Raw genomic sequence first — 17,795 nt, 5'->3', positions numbered from 1 at the left:
CTGGGCATCATAGCACATGCCTATAATCCCAGTTACTCAGGAGGCTGAAGCAAGAGGATCTCAAGTTTGAGGCCAACCTAGGCAACTTAAGGAAACCCAGTCTCAAAATAAAATTTAAAAAACAAAGGACTGGGAAGTAGCCAAATGTTTGCCTAGCAAGTGCAAAGCGCTGAGCTCAATCCCCAGTACTACCAAAAAAAAAAATTTTATTTCATATATATTTCATAACCTATGAACATATTAGTTCAAGTACGTAAAGATACATTTCACCAGGATATTTACTGGAACAGCAGCATGGAAGAAGAATAAATAAATTTTGGTATATACATATAATGGAACATCAAGCACTTATTTTAATGCCATTTTTATTTTTATTTGTTTTTGAATTACTGGGGATTGAACCAGGGCTTCACACATGCTAGGCCGGTGCTCTACCACTGAGCTTAGTCCCCAGCCAAAGCACTCATTTTAAATGCAGAAATCTTTGAGAACCAACGTGTGTACAATATGTATTACTAAATAATGAAAATGAGTTGCAGAAAAGTATATGTAGCATTTCATCTTTATTTCTGAAAAGAACTCAGATATGTATAATACACCACAGAAAAAAGCCTCGACAGTGGTAATCTCTGGAAGGAGGGAGTGTGAGTTTGGAGATGAATAGTAGAGGTGATTCCACCTTTTACCTAATACTCTTTAATGTTTGGATTCGTTTTAATGAGCACATATTAACTTTTACTGACTATAGTAACAAATATTTAATAAAACATTTATTGACTTTTTCCTTTTTCCCTTTTTATACTGGGGATCAAAATCTGGGCCTCATACACGCTATCACAGCGATATATCCAAGCCCTGGGTTTTCTGTGAACTAACTTGTTTTGAATTACTTTATGGCCAGAAGGACTATTCTGATCTAGGGATGAAGCTCAGTGGTGGAGCGTCTCCCTAGCATGCACGAGGCCCTGAGTTCAAATCCCAGCACTTCAGAAAGCGAGAAAGAAAAGTAGGTTGGCTGGCTGTTTTGAAATTCTTAACCTATACGAACAGAGCATTTCAATGAGGATGGAATGACCAGAAAGAGAGCAGGGTTAACCTGAGCACTCACCTGGACTATATCCAAAACCATGCCGGCTGAAACCGTGCCAAATCCAGCCAGCAGAAACGGCACCAGGATCTGCAGGGCCATGATGCCGCTGGATTCCTTGGGCAACTTCTGGCTTGTTTCCACAATGATGTCCTCATCACCCTCACTGGACGCGTCTTCGCCCTGCAGCATGGCGGTCGTTTCCGAGGCCTCCCTGCCGTCACAGTAATTGTAGTTGGCATAGTCGTCGTACTTGGGACTGCAGTTTGAGGGCGCGTGCCCACTGCTCCCGTGGAAAGGCTGCTCGGAGAAACCGTGGTACTCCACGTGCTGCTCGGACCTGCTACTGAACGCCTGGCCTGCCCCTGACAACCCATCTTGCCAAAGGCTGTTGGTCTTTTTGTGCCTGTCTTCCTGGCTTTTCTGGTAAATTACTGGAACCATGCTCAACAGTAAGTTTAAAAACTTGTCAGACTGAATTGTATTTAAATTTAAAGTCCAATCGACAAAACCTTCTCCACTACTGAAACCACCACTTGTTTTACTGCTAATAGATCTTCCTTTACTATTAGTCATATTGTCATCACAAAAGTCCCTGTATTCCTTAGACCTCGGGCTCCGCGACCATAGCAGATGAACCAGAGCCACCCAGACACCTGCCGAGGTTAAGCTGTTGATTCCATCCTTCGGCAGCGCTTCCTCCACGAATCAAGGATGCTCAGAAGCTCCACCTCGGAACTGGATCTGCCAGGAAAAAAGAAATCAAGGTTTAAAAATCAGATGAACTATCCTGCTACCTAGATTTGCAGAGTTAAAGCATAAAACGCATCTTAAGCAGCCTAAGGTGCTCACACTAGATTCTGTGGGCCAGAAACAACTGTTCTGTGCCACATAATTGCTTTGCATAAAGAAACTACAGAGTTATTTTTTGTGCTCCATCTTGGTAAAAGCATTTCTTATTTTTGCATACTTTATGTAACTAATTCCCATGTAAGGTCTTTAGCGGCCTCTGAAGTTCCACAGTGGATGAATCTATGAAATAACAATTACTATAGAGGACTCAATCTAATGACACCAACTTTTACATACACAAGATAAAGTAGATAGCATTCACTATACTTTAAACATTAAATAATAAGCCATATTACTTTATTTACAACTTAATCAACTTGTTATTAAAATAAGAAATGATGATGATGTCTACAGTAACAACGCCTGGTAGATATCCTGATATAAAATTAGGTTACAGTCATAGACGTAGTTCTGACATACAAAAAAATATTCCCTATAACTGACTTAAAGAATATAATCCTTCTATTATTTAGAAAATAACCAAACTGATTAAAGGGATTACAGAGATTCATTCAATTGCAATTTGCAAGCCAACCAAAGCCAAGCCTGGAATGCACTTCCGGACTTCTCAACGTCTGCCTGGCCCTTCCTCCCGCAGTAGGCCCCTCTAAAGAGACACGCACTGAAGTTAGTCAGAGTGTGATGGGCACTGAAGCTGCAGGGCCACACGCCACCTGCTCAGGTGGAGAGCCTAACTGTTTGCACAAATGCGGGCCTCAGCTGGAGGGGCTTTCAAAGCTATCGACTGACAGGTCTAGGGCCTCGGCTGTATGTCACCAACACCCAAGTGGGTCTGTACTCCCAAGATCAAGACACTGGCACTGATATGATAAAGGACAGGTGGCCCCACCACCTATGGGACTGCCTATCTACCAAGCTAGACCAAGACGAGCTGCCACCAGTACTGCTGGTTTTAAGGAAAACCTCTGCATTATACAGTACATTTGTTTTCCGTGCCTTGGAACATCCACCTCCTCTCCTCGGAGAGAAAGAGAAACAGGAAGCTGTGGAAAAGGGAGAAAGAGGTGGGCTGTGTAGGCCGAGGGCCTGACTCACCCATTTCGTCCTTCATTCACCCTCCTCTCCTCCCTCTGATTACCGGGAGTCTGGGAATGCCTACCAGGGAATTCTCAGAATATACATTCCAGGACCCCAAACCTACTAAGAATATCTGTGTCTGAGGCCCACAATTTTTTTTTAACTTCCCCAAGTGATTACAGCATAGACTTCTAAGGACCTGCGCTGAGAAGGTAATGACTAGATGAAATGCTGCAGGGGACCCTCCACACCTGCGGATTCCACATCCAGGAGTTCAACCAATCACAGGTGGACAATGTGCTTAAATGCACTGTATTTTTTAAGAGAATTTTAATATTTATTTTTTAGTTTTCAGCAGACACAACATCTTTGTTGGTACGTGGTGCTGAGGATCGAACCCGGGCCGCACTCATGCCAGGCGAGCGCGCTACCGCTTGAGCCACATCCCCAGCCCCGAAAATGCATTGTATTGAGAACACACAACTGTTTCTTCTTGTCATCCCTAAACAAGATAGTAGAAAACTTTTACAGAGCGTTTACACGGTGCTAGGTACTCTAAATAACCTAGAGGTGACTTAAAGTTTTGGCTAGAATGTGCATTGGTTATATCCAAATACCATTTCATATGAGGACCTGAATATCCACAGAATTGGGTGTCTGTGGGGAGTCCTGGAACCAGTTCCCCACAGGTGTCAAAGAGTGACAGGAGTTGCCAGTTTTGTCCCTTGCAGGATGATCAGTATATAAGAAAATCCCATGAAGGGAACCCATGCAGAGTGGAGATGAAACTGAGTACTAGAAAAGAGCTGAAGAGCTGCCGGGAGCTTCTGGAATGGAAACTACCCATCTAGAATGTCAGAGATCTGCAGCTTTACAGGGGTGAGACTGAGTGGTTTTTATTTCTTCAACTCATTTGCCTTTTTAAAAATAGCATTTCACTTCCTCAAAGAAGTCTTTAACCAAATAAAATGCAAAACAAACCCAAGATTATTCCACCAAAGGACCAGGGATGGGCAAGTTCTTCCTCTTGAAGCAGAATTACCAGGAGATGAAAGTGGAAATGGCGGAGAAAAGCAGGTAAACAAGAAGGATGGAGGGCAGCTTCCTCTCTTGATTCAGCCAACTTGAAGTTCAGAAAGCTCTAAATGTGCTCAGGACACTCACCCAACAAGCAACGCCAAGTAGAAAAATGGGGAAGAAAGGGGAAAGGGGGGATTTCCCAAGACGCGTCATCTCTCAGAATCTCTCAGGATGTGGCTAAGGGAGTGCCTCGGAGTTGGCCGATGGGATCCAGATGTGCAGCACATCTGCTCACGCCCCTACTCCGAGCAGTCCTACTGCAGCACAAGCCGTTCAGAGGGTCGGATGGAGAAGTGGGCTCTGCGGCCACTGTGTGCACACAGACCACAGAAATTTGGGTGAATGATAAAATAGTGCTTCTCAGAAAAAGGACACTCTGAGTGGAGCCTTGGGCCAGACTTCAGTCCCTGTCCATCCCTTCAGCCAAGCACCCTCGCACAGTGAAGAAGCTGGTCAACCCCGTGCATGAGGGCGAGCAGCTGGGTGAAACGCTAAGCCATGCTTCAAGAACACGAAACACACGGCGGACAGATGTTTTATTATTATTTGCTCAATATCTTTCCCCAATATTTTAGCTAACGGTATCTAATTCCTGTGGGAAACTGGCCTTTCCTGCTCCGGGAGATTCTGGTAGGTCTTGTGATCACAATGGAAACCTTCCAGACACAGTGACGACAAGCAGCTCACCAAGGACCCAAGGCACAGGCACTGACTTCTTAACAAGACTCCTGAAGCCCAAGAAATAAAACCAAGAGTCAGTAAGAGGGATGACATGGAATTAAAAGGCAAAGAACGGCAAAGAAAACAAGGACATGAAGAGAGAGCCTATGGAACGGGAGACCTTTATCACTGCTCCTCAGACAAGGGATTAATATCCAGAAATCAAGGAACTAACACCAAATGTGGGAGGCCATCCTTGCACGTGATTCGAGTCACCTCCCCGGCTGGGCGAGAGGCGCTTAGACACATGTGTCCAGAGCTTTCCTCACCCTTCTTGGGTCCAAGGGCTTGTCTGTGTGGAGGCGTGCCTGACCACAGCCCCCGAAGACCCAATGGTCTCACCTGACCTCGGGACACTGCCCCCTTAATCTTCATTGGATGGGATTTTCTCCAGAATTTTTTATTCCCCAATAAAAGTCCACTCCCTGGCGTGTTCTCTCTCTCTCTCTCTCTGGCCTCTTCAGTAAATCTCGCTACCCTAATAGGTAGCTGGAAGCTGGAGCTAAGAGAAGCCGTCCTGGAACTGGTTTAAAGGTAATTAGAGTCGCTCTCTGTAATTTAAACTCCCTGTGGATTTCTCACGCAGCCGAACCTTCACCTATGAAGCCTGTGCTGGCCGCAGGCTAAAACCAAAAAAAAAAAAAAAAAAAAACCCGTCCTATTCATAAATGGACAAAAGAACTAAACACTTCTCAAAAGAAGTAATGCAAATGGCCGACATATAAATGAAAAAGATTCAACACCTCTGACAATTGGGGAAACACAAGTCAAAACCACATTGAGCTTTCATCTTGCTCCAATCAGAATGGCGATCATCAAGAATACAATCATAATCAAGGCCGGCAAGGCTGTGGGGAAAACCCGACTCAGACCTTGTCAGTGGGACTGCAAGTTAGTACAACCACTCCAGAAAGCAGTGTGGAGTACAAAGAAAGAAAACTTTGAATGGAATCGCCTTTTAACCCAGTTCTCCCCTCCTCGGCACATACCCAAAGGACTTCAAATCAGCACACTACAGCCATCTAGCCCCATCAGTGTTTACAGCAGTGCAATCCACAATGACCAAGTTAGGGAACCAGAGAACAGACAGATGGATAATGAAAATGTGGCCTCTCTGCACAGCGGAGTTTTACTCAGTCGAAGAAGAATGAAATGACGGCATTTGCTGGCAAACAGATGAAACTGGAGAACAACATCATGCTAAGGGAAATAAGCCAGACTCAAAGTCAAGGATCAAAGGTTTTCTCTCAGATGCTGAAGCTAGACCAAAATCAGGGCAGAAAAACCCAGAGAATCCCATGAAAATAGAAGAAAGATCAATGGAGTAGAGGAAGTGACTGGTGGGGAGGGAAGAGGGACAGAAAATGGAGGAACAATAGAATGAGACTGACCAAACCTACCCATGGGCCTGGATGAACATACCACAGGGCATTTCACCTTGATGTGTATCTACAATGCTCTCATTTAAAAACTAGAAAGAGAGACAGACAGACAGACTGGTAGAATACAGGAAAGGAAACAGGGAGGAAGGAGGGGGTAAAGGGAAGCACTGGGACTGAAATGGAACAAGTCATATTCCATGCTTGAATAACTATGTCAAAGTGAACCATAGTTATATATAATATATATATAATATAATGCACTAATATACAATTTTTTTAAAAAAAGAGGACTTGAGCCTTCCCTGGAATTTCATATATTTGTTGCTTACCATTGCCTGAGGGCCTACTAGATGCCGGGCTGCTGTGATTAAGGAATTAGGCACAGTCCCTGGTCTAGTCAGTCGGTTCTACCTTGTAGTGGGAAAGAAAAACAAGTGGGCGAATAAGTAACTGAGTCAATCTGGAGAAAGGCCATGACGGACACAGTTAATTTAACCAAAAGTGAATGACTGACAGGCTATTTTAGAGGGGAGGGCGTCTGGGGGAGAGTTCTCACTGCCCTTGGCATGACATAATTCTGAAGCTGTCACAAAACTCCCCCAGCCACCACCATCACTGCCGCTTGCGGGGAAACCCACCTGCATGAGAAGAGGATCCACAGGGTCAGAGCTCCAAGGCATTTATTCAAAACCCCCTCCACCCCTGTTCCTCCCAATAATGTGGCCACTCAATCTCCACTGTTGAAGCTACTCTGAGAGGTGTTTGTTTGCACAGTGTTTTGCTTTTTTTCTTTTTTAATGCAGTTTGTAAGTACTATAAATAGAATTAATCCATGAGAAAGGGAAAACTAGGAACTGCCCTTCAACGAGCACATGCTGCGGATCACATATCACCAACCTTCTCCAAGAAAGTGTGTTTTTGTTATCCTTCACTTCATCCAGTTATTCTCATGCTTGCTAACTGACAAAGCCTACACCTCCTTAAGGACTCCTTTTACTTTCTTCCCTTAAAGAAATCACTTAGAAACTCTTCTTGTTGAATCATGGATTGCAATCAAAATAGCTTTGTGGGTTGAATTAAAATGAGTAATGTCCATAAGTACTATTAAATATCAATTCTGTATCTGTTATTCATTTGTGAATGAGTAAAAACAGGTAAAAATGTTAAAAATAATAGAATCCATCCAAGCTTCCCCTGGCTGAAGGTGCTTATTCTGAGGCACACCCGTAGAGACATTATGGGTCACTCTTCAGCTACTTGGCAGGTTCCACTAATCTAATACTCACATAGCTAAAAAACACCCAGCTCTTCAAAACCTTTCGTAGAATGGTTCAGGTTTAAATTCTGACCTCTTTGTAAACTATACAAAGAGTTTTATATATTTCTTTCTTTAGAAAAAAAGAAATCATAATTTTATTCACTAATGGCCAACATTTGTACAGACAGAATTTTTTTAAAAAAGTATGTGCAACAGGTTCAGCAAGTATAGTGGTTAAAATTGACACTCTCATGTTTATTTCAGCATTATTCACAATAGCAAGATCTGGACACAAGGTAAGTTAATTAATGGATGAATAGATAAAGAAAATGTGGTATACATACAGAATGGACTAGTATACAGCCTACAAAAAAAAGGAAATTCTGTCATTCAGGACATGGATGGAGAGGGCATTATTCCAAGTGAAATAAGTCAGGCACAGAAAGACAAATACTTCATGAAATTGCTAACATGTGAAATCTAAAAGAGTTGCTGTCATAGAGAATGAAAAGGTAATTACCAGAGACTGGGGGGGAAAAGGAGAAGGGATGGGGAAAGAGAGGATGTTGATCAAAGTTTCAGTGAGAGAAGAATAAGCCTTCAGTGACATATTACAGTGCATAACCATGGTTAATAGTAATACACGCTTTAAAACTGCTGAAATGATAGAGTTTAGTGTTCTCTACACATACACACAAACAAGGTGGTGAAGTGATGAATATATAAGCTTGACTGAATTTTTCTACAATGTATACCTAGATCAAAACATCACATTATAATCCATAAAAATAATTATTTAAAAATAAACATTATCGGGATTCCACCTCTTGGGTTCCCTTCTTCCTCCGGGAGAAGTCTTTTCTGCTGTCCTTTAATAAATTTCTAATTTCTACTCTGAAAAAAAAATTTAAAAAAATAAAATAAAAAATAAAATAAAAATAAACATTATCTAAACAATGTCAATAAAAATGTCAGGCATAAAGCTAGGTGTGGTGGCTGCACACCTGTAATTACACCTACTTGGGGGGATGGGACAGGAGGACAGCTAGTTCAACACCAGCCTAAGCAATTTGGTGAAACCATGTCTCAAAAGAAATAAAATGACGAAGATCTGGAGATGTAGCTCAGTAGTAGAGCACTTGGCTAGCTGTTCCAGGCCCTGGGTTCAGTCCCCCTGTACTGCAAAAAAAAAAAAAAAAAAAGACATGATTTTAAAAACTTAGGTAGACCTAGCTGTAGCAAATGTTGTTATTTCGTGGTTTTGTTCCAAAGAGACTGTGCGTTAGGCGCAACCAACACAGGAGTGACTCTGCCTATCTGAGTACCTTAGACCTTGCTACTCGAGACTATGGCCTATGGTCCAGCGGCTACAGCAGCACGGGAGCTTGTTAAAAATGTAGGATCTCAGTCAGCTCCCACCCCGAACCCAACCTACCCACTAAATCAAAATCTGCACTTTTAATTGTATCCCAAATGATCGCCATACATATTAAAATCTGTCAGAACCCTGGAAAAGAACTTGGCATTATCTACTAAAATCAGAGCATGTGCCCTACCATCCAGAAACCCCACTCAATCATTGCCCCTGGAGAAACTTGCACTGTCCCCTAGAAGACACTGGAAGATGTTCTCAGCAGCACTGTTCATACCAACAAAAAATGAAATTAATCCCTGAGGGGAAAGACCGTGGCATATTTGTACAACAGGATATAAGAGGTTTCTTAAGCTCAGAGTGCTCATTACTGCCCTTTAAGCTGTGCATACATGTTACAAATGAGTCAGCAGGATGATGTCATTTTTACTACTCCTCTCCCAAACAGGATTGTTCTCCCTCCCTGTTGCCATGTCACCTGCCACACCACGGGAGGGCGACACTGTCTCCAGGGTGTCAGGTATGGCCGTGAGAATGCTTAGGCCATCGAAGGGCAGCGGGAACAACCCAGGTATGTCTCTTTTCCCCGTCTTTGACAGTGGCACGTCCTAGGCACTTGCTGCTGCTTCAGACTGGGTTCAGGACAGGGACACATGGAGAGCAGCACCATAGCCAACCATAGCACCCACAGGCTCAGAACACAAGAAATGACCAAAGCTCCTGGCCCTGAAAGTCACTGAAAGTTTAGACTTGCTGATTGCCACAGAGTAACCTGACAAAGCTTCCCAAAGGCGTCTATTAAAGGGATCTGCCTGCTAGATGCCTGCCCAGTTTAGGGGATCTGGCATCCTGAGCACCTGAAGGCCCCAGTTTATAGTCAAGGAGTTTTCAAACATGTGAATCTCAAACAACAGAAAATTTTCCTCCCAAATTTTACCAAGGTTTTCTTTTTTGTTGTTGTTGTCAATGGTGCTGAAAGCCACAGCCAAGTCGGAATGGCCCCTGGCATTTTGCCGGAAGTAATGGTTGAGAGGTGAGCCATTAAGATGATGCTGGATTGAAACAGGCTGTGTATTCAATTGTATATAGACACCTGCAGTCCTCGGGAGCCCACTACTTTGGAGTTCTCATGGGGATTCCTGGGGAGTTCGTGTTGGTGGGTGAGGTTCCGGTGCAGGGAGTTTCGGTGTGTGCGGTGTGCCTGGAAGGGCCGAGTGGGTGGCGTTTGCGTGAGTTTGGAAATAAAGTTTGCTCCTGCTTGAGTGGCTCGTGATTTGTGCCCAGCCAGACTGCGGCAAATGGACCTTTATTTTTATTTATTTGTATGTGGTGCTGAGAATCAAACCCAGTACCTCACACATGCTAGGCAAGTGCTCTACCACTGAGCCACAACCCCAGCCCCAAATTTTACCAAGTTTAAATAAATACAATCTTCCTCTAAAAACTCAGCCTACATTTTAACATCAAAAATATAGGAAAAAAAGGAGTTGAGGTTGTAGCTCAGTGGTAGAGCGCTTGCCTAGCATGTGTGAGGCACCATGTTCGATCCTCAGCACCACATATAAATAAGCAAAATAATAGGTCCACTGACAACTAAAAAAAAAAAAGTTTAAAAAAATGTAGAAAAGACAAAACCTCAGACTAAAGAGCAGTCCTTTCCACTGGGTACATTTGGATTTATGGAAAGATCCATTCCAGGTTCCCTGTAACAACCTTGTCGTGGTTGGGTCAGAGGGTGTGTGACTTAAAGGAAAAGAAATACCAGGCACTCCTTTATGAGTTCAACTGCAGTTATAAAAATCCAACATTAGTGCTAAAATTGTTTATTTTTAAAAGTTAAGGGAAAAAAGTATACTATATATGTGTGTGTTTACTAAGTCAGAATCTTTTTTTTAATATTTATTTTTTAGTTGTAGTTGGATACAATACCTTCATTTTAACTTATTTATTTTTATGTGCTGCGGATGGAACCCAGGTCTCACACATGCAAGGTGATCGCTTTACCACTGAGCCACAACCCCAGCCCCTAAGTCAGAATCTTGGAGAAACCTACCCATTATGCCTGAGGAGTTATTCTGTTCCATTGCAAAAGTTAAATAGTACTTAGAATATCCAGCAAAGGCCGTGCACAGTGACGCACACCTGTATTCCAGCTGCTCAGGAGGCTGAAGCAGGAGGATCGCAAGTTCAAAGCCAGCATCAGCAACAGCAAGATGCTAAGCAACTCAGTGAAACCCTGACTCTAAAATAAAATAGAGCAAAAGGGCTGGGGATATAGTTTAGCGGTCGAGTGCCCCCAGGTTCAATCTGTGGTTAAAAAAAAAAAAAAAAAAAAAAAACATTCAGCAAAGCTGTGTTGGCAGGTATTAATTGTGCCTAATCATTCTGAAAGGTATGAATAGTAATTTAACAATTCATAACAATAAATAAGAGTTTTGATGTAATCTATTACCGGTAATTATCACATTTGGTCAAAACTTTAAAAACATGTTGAACATGTTTTTAAACATATTTATATCAATACACTAAAAACCACTGTCCCATCACACCCACAGAGGCACACAACCACCCACCCGTGGGTCATACTTTGGTTATTACCTCTTCTTTATTAAGCCCTTCTGCAAGCATGTTTTCCGCTCCTTTCAGTTCCTCTGTGTGTCTGATGTTTCTTTTTGTTATTAAAATGCACTAATCACAAAACAAGATATGTTATGTAGTCAACTCAATTAACTTCTAGAAAGGCCATGCCAAACAAAACCGGACCTCAGCTGATACAGTACAAATTATTTTCTTGTTTGATAAATTGTTTTTATTCCTTTGAATAACACTCAGTACTTCATTGTGGGATGGGTTCATAAAGATAAGGATGATGCTCACTCCACTTGCTCTTTGCAGCACTCAAGCAGCAAGCTGATTCTATGGCTGCTCAATTTTCTTTAATTATTTTCATTTAAAAATTCAAATCTGAATAAATTAGGCTTCACTCATTTCCCCTCTTTTTTTTTCTTTTAAATAAAAATACCAGGGGTCATACAGGGTCTCATACATGCTAGCCAAATACTCTACAACTGAGCTACATTCCCTGTGCTTTTTTTGTTTATTTTTGAAATTACGAAATTGCGCCTGCTGGCCTTGAACTTGCAATCCTTCTGTAATCCGAGGAGCCAGGATTACAGGTAGGCTCCACCATGCCCAACTCCTCTCATTTTAAAGAGAAAAATTTAAAGTCCCAGCAGCCTATTCGACATTAGTTTTATGATTCTGAACTTAGCTTCTTTATTTCTAATAAAACAAAAAATCCCTCTTGCCTGAAGAAGCTACCGTGAGATCCCATGTCTCCAAAGAGTTTCTCCCTTGGGTTTCCGTAAGAACGTATCCGAACCCGCAGAGCCCATGAGTCTTGATAATGGAATCACACTGAAGAAGTCTCTTCTCCACCTTGATTAGCTCTAAGCTTTTATTAAACCATTTTTACCGTTTCATTATTCTTATCCACAGGCCTTCTGAGAAAAATCTCAACTTTATTGGCTTAAACTGGAAGCTTTCTGCCTAAACTCAGCTCAAGAGCTCACAGTTTCATTTAGGGCAACAGGTAGTGACATCAGACATTTTTGACAAGAGGGGAAAATGAGAGAAGAGTGAAGGGCATTTAACCCCCACATACACAGATTGCTATAAAACTGATGGCCTCGACCGGCACACAGAAGCTGGAGCAGTCCCAGGCCTGATTCAGCTACTGACACCCAGAAGCCAGCAGAACTCCCTGAAGCCACCTCTCACTTCTAAGGTCGCCCACGGACAGGAAAGAGCAATGCCATAAAAGGTATTAACCCCAACGTTTCTTCATGCCTAAGAGATAGCTGAATATTTGCAAAGAATTTGTTTAAGCCTGCAGAAATAATAGTGGGAATGATAAATCCTTTGTATAATAAATCCTCAATATGTGTCATAATCTTCCAAATGACCCAGAGCAGCTCATTTCATTCTCAGAATCATGAGAAACTCTAATCCCCCTCACTAACAAAAGAAATTTACTAATTATTTTTAAAGAATCTTTATTTGGAAGAAGGCTACACCAAAAAAAAAAAAAAAAAAAGCCAAAATCAGTTACTGGGGAGACTAAGGCAGGAGGTTTGCCCAGGAGTTCCAGGCCAGCCTGGGCAGCCCAGTGACACTATCTCAAAAACAAAACAAAAACAGAAAACAAAATCAATAAGCCAATGGATCAACAAAGACGGAATCAACTGTTAAAGCAACTCTACCCACTGGGAAAATGTTGACAGATTAAATACCGTAGGTGTCCAAAGAACAAGGTGCACCGCCTAGGACAGTACAGTGTGTTCTACCAGGGCCACCAGGCAGGTCTTATCTACCCCCATGGAAACCAACTGGAAGGCGAACAATATCATGGAACATGTTGCTATTATTTGATTAAATAATAGCAACAAATAAGCAGTTTTATAATATAGGAAGCAATTACCCTAAGTTTTTGTGCCGCTATTTGGAACAGGACTAAGAAGGGCTGGAGGGCAAACAAGCTGAACCAGAGAGCTATTCTGAAGTTGAGGAATTGCCCTCAAACAACAGAAAGGGTGTTCCCCACTCTCTCACAATCAATCAATCTCTCTCTCTCTCTCTCTCTCTCTCTCTCTCTCTCACACACACACACACACACACACACACACGCAGCCTTGACACTGGAATACTGGTATTTTTGCTTTTCTTTAATAGAGATGGAGCCATCTGTTTTTAGCAGGGAGGAAACGGCTCCATCTAAAAGTCAAATCTTATGATCAACCTATTCTGGAATGATTTTGTACTTCTATTTTTTTTAACTCAATATTTCTTGTAGGGGTTTTTATAAGCTGACACAACACTTGTGTAACAAAAGATAGAATACATGATAATAAAACATATCCTTAACTATTTCTCTAACACTTATAAATCTGTAATAAATCTGAAATCTTCATATTTAGAAGCTAAGCAACTATAGCTCATTATCATTTCAAATGAGTAGAAACTGTTATTTGGAATTCATACAAAAGTACACTTTCATATTTTACTCTTTTATCACATTCTAATACTCTTAGGGTCCCATTTTTAAAAAGGCATACCCACTTCTACAACCAACTTAAAACATAATTTGACTCACTGAATAAATAAGCTAAAAGTTAAAAATAAAAGCTTCCAGAATTTTAAGGTGTAGAAAAGATGCCAAGGGGCCAACATTTAAAAGGAAGAAAAGAAGTCGATGTACCAATGTTTAACAGAAAAATGAACTTTCAAGAAAAGTGAAAGGGGAAAAAAAAAAAGTACTTGCCACACGTAATCATTTCACTCCAGGCTCTAAGATCATGAAGGCCCCATAATTTTCCAGGCTATCGCATTTCAAATATTTACTCAGAGCACTTCTGCCCATCCTCCATGTCCTTCCCTTTCCCTGTTCCCAGCATGCATTGACATCCTCCACCCTCGAGCTGGCTACTGAAGTCCCTTACCTCCTCTAGGTGACTAAGCAGCACAGACAGCTCCCACAGAAGGTCCCTGGGGACACCTTCACACTGAGGATGAAGCTAGACCTTTTGCCTCCCCAAACTGCTCTCCCTAAGAGGTTGAGTGCACAGACTCCTGAGCAGAGACTCCATGCTGCTGAGGTGAGGGACAGGTACACAGTGTGGTTTCAATTGGCATCCAATTGAAACAATGACCTATTTCAGTACCTTTACCCCCTGCAATCATCTATCTTCTCCACACTTTGGTCAGGGCCGAGCACTTTTTAAAATTCAATACCAGTTAACACAAAAGAAAAACAAGGAGCCCTTTTTTGGAGGACTTGCAGTCCAACTCAGAGCTCAAGATCAAACTACTCCCAGGCCACCCACCCAATTTCCCTGCCATACATGGTCTTTGCTCAGAAAAACACTGGACAATCCTTTGCTTCTCATGTCCATAGAGTTCTCTTTTATTCTTTTTCTTTCTACATAAAGAAAGAACTGAGGGTAGACAAAAACTGTCGATCCTGGAAAGCTGTCATCCACAGATGATCACTGGTCTATGCAATGAACTTGACTGTTCAAATACATGTATAAAACAAAAACTGAGTTTATGTTATACATAAGGTTTTGTGTCCTGATTTTTGCATTTCATAAAATATCAATAAAAATTTTCCTGGTCAATATTATTCTACACTTATTTTTAAAGGTTACTTGCAGTTTCCTCTATTTTTAAACTCCCAGGAACTCGAAAATCTCTTCTACTTTCTTTCCTCCTCTCTCCACACATTCTCCCAAAGAACAGCACAACTAAAAGACAACAGCCCTCATTCAGCTAATAGATCCCAAACACTCTAGGCAAACTCATTAGTCTACAACATTCTATTTTTCATACCATGATTTCATTTACAGCTTTTATTTGTTGGATGACTGTGAAAAATAACTACAAGCTACCTCAGAGGGCCAGAATACCATGAGGACTGAGGTACATCTTCCCCTAACCCATCACGTGTAGCTCAAAAGCCAAACAAAATAAGTTCAGGTGTCCAAAAGGCCTGATTTCTCCCATGAATGCTTCTTGTTTTAAGAATTATAAAACACTGTAATCCCAACAGCTTGGGAGGTTGAGGCAGGAGTATTACAAGTTCAAAGCCAGCCTCAGCAAGTTAGCGAGACCCTAAGCAACTCAGAAAGACCCTTTCTCTAAATAATACACAAAAAAGGGTTGGGAATGTGACTCAGCGGGTAAGCCTCCCTGGGTTCAATCCCCAGTACAAAAAAAAATTATAAAATTTAAGTTTTCTCTCTCTTGTGGTACCCCCTTGCTGATGCTCAAATACATGCCTATTAGCCTGCCTTTTAAACACTGCCTTTTAGGGATTGAGAAAGGAAGAGTATGTGTTCTTAGGAGTAATAGAAGAGCTTAAATTCAGATTAAAAAATCCATACATGATCATAATTCCAGACCTCAATTTATAGGTTTCGGTCAGGTACATTTTTTAAAAGGAGAATAATAACTATCTATTTAAAATTGTATTATTCATGTGGAATCTTTATAGCAAATGCTTTGTGCAATCTGCAACTGAACATAGTTTAGAGAGCTATTTCCTATGCTATTGTTAGGTATGTCAATAACATGATTTATATTGCGTGATTTTTATGGTGAAATAATAAGTGACTAATTCAACAAATTTTTCACACTTCAGTTAAGAGGGAAAATTTGTTTCCAAATTACATCTTGATTGTCACTAGCTATGGAACACTTGCTTCTAGACTTCAGTTTCCTCATGAAAAAAAAAATATCCTCTGTATTCGGTTATTATGAGGATTAAGTGACTTAATACATATCAACCACTTAGAAAATTGTACTGAGCTTTCAGTAAATGCTACCTAATGTTATCATAGTCACTATTAGTATATATTTTTATAAAAGGCTCAAAACCTAACATCCTACCTCATTCTCCTCTTACTAGTGAATATGCTATGTTACACAGTCACAAAAATGCTGTACATTGCTGTACTGAATCTCTGGTTTATAATTTTCAAATGAGCTGATACTGTAATAATTATAAATATCTCTTATATTATAAAAATAAAGACACAGGATTTGAATTCAGGACTCTCTAACCACTGTTAGTGATACAGAAGCCACTGCAGGTATTCTTTGGTATGATCTACACCAGCTTACATGGCCATAGGTACAAGGTCTGCTGCAATCCTACTGACTCTGCAGGCTGAGACAGGAGGATTGCAAGTTGAAGGCCAGCCTCAGCAACTTGGCATGACCCTATCTCAAAATCAAAAATACAAAGGGGTGGGAATGTAGCTCAGTGGTCTCACCTCTGATTCACAGTTGAACTCTCCATATCGTCATCTATTAATAAATAAATGTTTTCTGAAGACCCAGAAACATAACCATAGCATAAACTGCCTTGGTTATAGACGTCAGACCACAGAGTCCAGAAGCTCCTGTTCCCATAGTGCTCTGACCTCCTTACATCTTACTGCACTCATATACATGAAGGTCATCCTTTTCAAGGCCATGAGCTTTTGAAACAAATTCTACATATTCCCTACTCAGCATCCAACCAACTTGTGTATATGACAATATGTATTTGTTCGGCAACTAAATGAATAACTAAAGTGATCATTAGCTGAACCTTAAAGGACAAGTAAGATTGAGAGATGGGAGAAGAGGAGAGAGTATATCTAACACAGAGACCAGCAACCGGCAGGAAACTGCAGGGATGTGGACAGGTCCCAGCAGAAGCTTCCCATGACCAAGCAGCAGGCGGCCATCTGTGCAGACCTGCAATTCCTAAGGAGGCAGCTTAGGACTTCATTTTCTAAACTAGACCAATTGTTGATAAACATTTGTTTTTAAGAAGAGCAACACTTTGATTAAATTAAACCCTATGTGAAATGCCAATACACCAAACGGTTGTGTGAACTCAAAGCACACCAGTTCCCTCACCCTGTACCCCAGCCACTCTGCCCCACCTTACCTGACCCAAGAAGACACCGAGACCCCTCCTCAAGATTGGAAACCACTGGGCTAGAAGAAAAGTCAGAAAGCACAAACATTAAAGTGCTCAAAGAACTCACCTCTGGGGAACTGTCTGCCCAGGTGGGAGGAGAGAGGGAAGACACGGGTTCAATGGCCTTAGGTGTCCTGCCGCAGGTTAATGCATCACTGCCCTACAGCAGGACGTTTTCTTGACAAAATGACATTGCAGTGAACAGCTGTGTGCACAATATTTTCCCACACCTGGAATTATTTCCTTCTGTGAATTTATATAAGTTAATAGTTTCCATTTGGTCCTATGGTGCACTGCTTAAAATAGGACACAGTGGAACATAGAAGTATCCAATTCAATGAGTATTTTTAAAAAGCCATCATATATTAGCAAAATTTGACTCTAGCATTCTAGTTCAAGATGTGTATGCATGTGTGTGTATAAAATCTTACTACAAAACTAATTAGGAAAATTTCCACACCTCAAAAATACACTAC

At 41.4% G+C, this 17,795-nt stretch overlaps 1 protein-coding gene across 1 annotated transcript in view; it reads right to left on the bottom strand.

Moving 5' to 3' along the window:
• The window catches only part of Slc41a2 (solute carrier family 41 member 2), a 117,099-nt gene that overhangs the window by 92,021 nt on the left and 7,283 nt on the right, over positions 1 to 17,795 (bottom strand). Inside the window, exon 2 of the mRNA XM_077798718.1 lies at positions 1,109 to 1,831. Within this exon, the coding sequence (XP_077654844.1) occupies positions 1,109 to 1,663 (555 nt within the window). The 5' untranslated portion in view covers positions 1,664 to 1,831. The remainder of the gene's footprint in view (positions 1 to 1,108; positions 1,832 to 17,795) is intronic.

This window comes from Urocitellus parryii, chromosome 5, assembly GCF_045843805.1.
Source record: "Urocitellus parryii isolate mUroPar1 chromosome 5, mUroPar1.hap1, whole genome shotgun sequence".
NCBI lineage: Eukaryota > Metazoa > Chordata > Mammalia > Rodentia > Sciuridae > Urocitellus > Urocitellus parryii.
The sequence above is the reverse complement of the archived record's forward strand: the minus strand, read 5'-3'. Positions and strand labels throughout refer to the sequence as shown.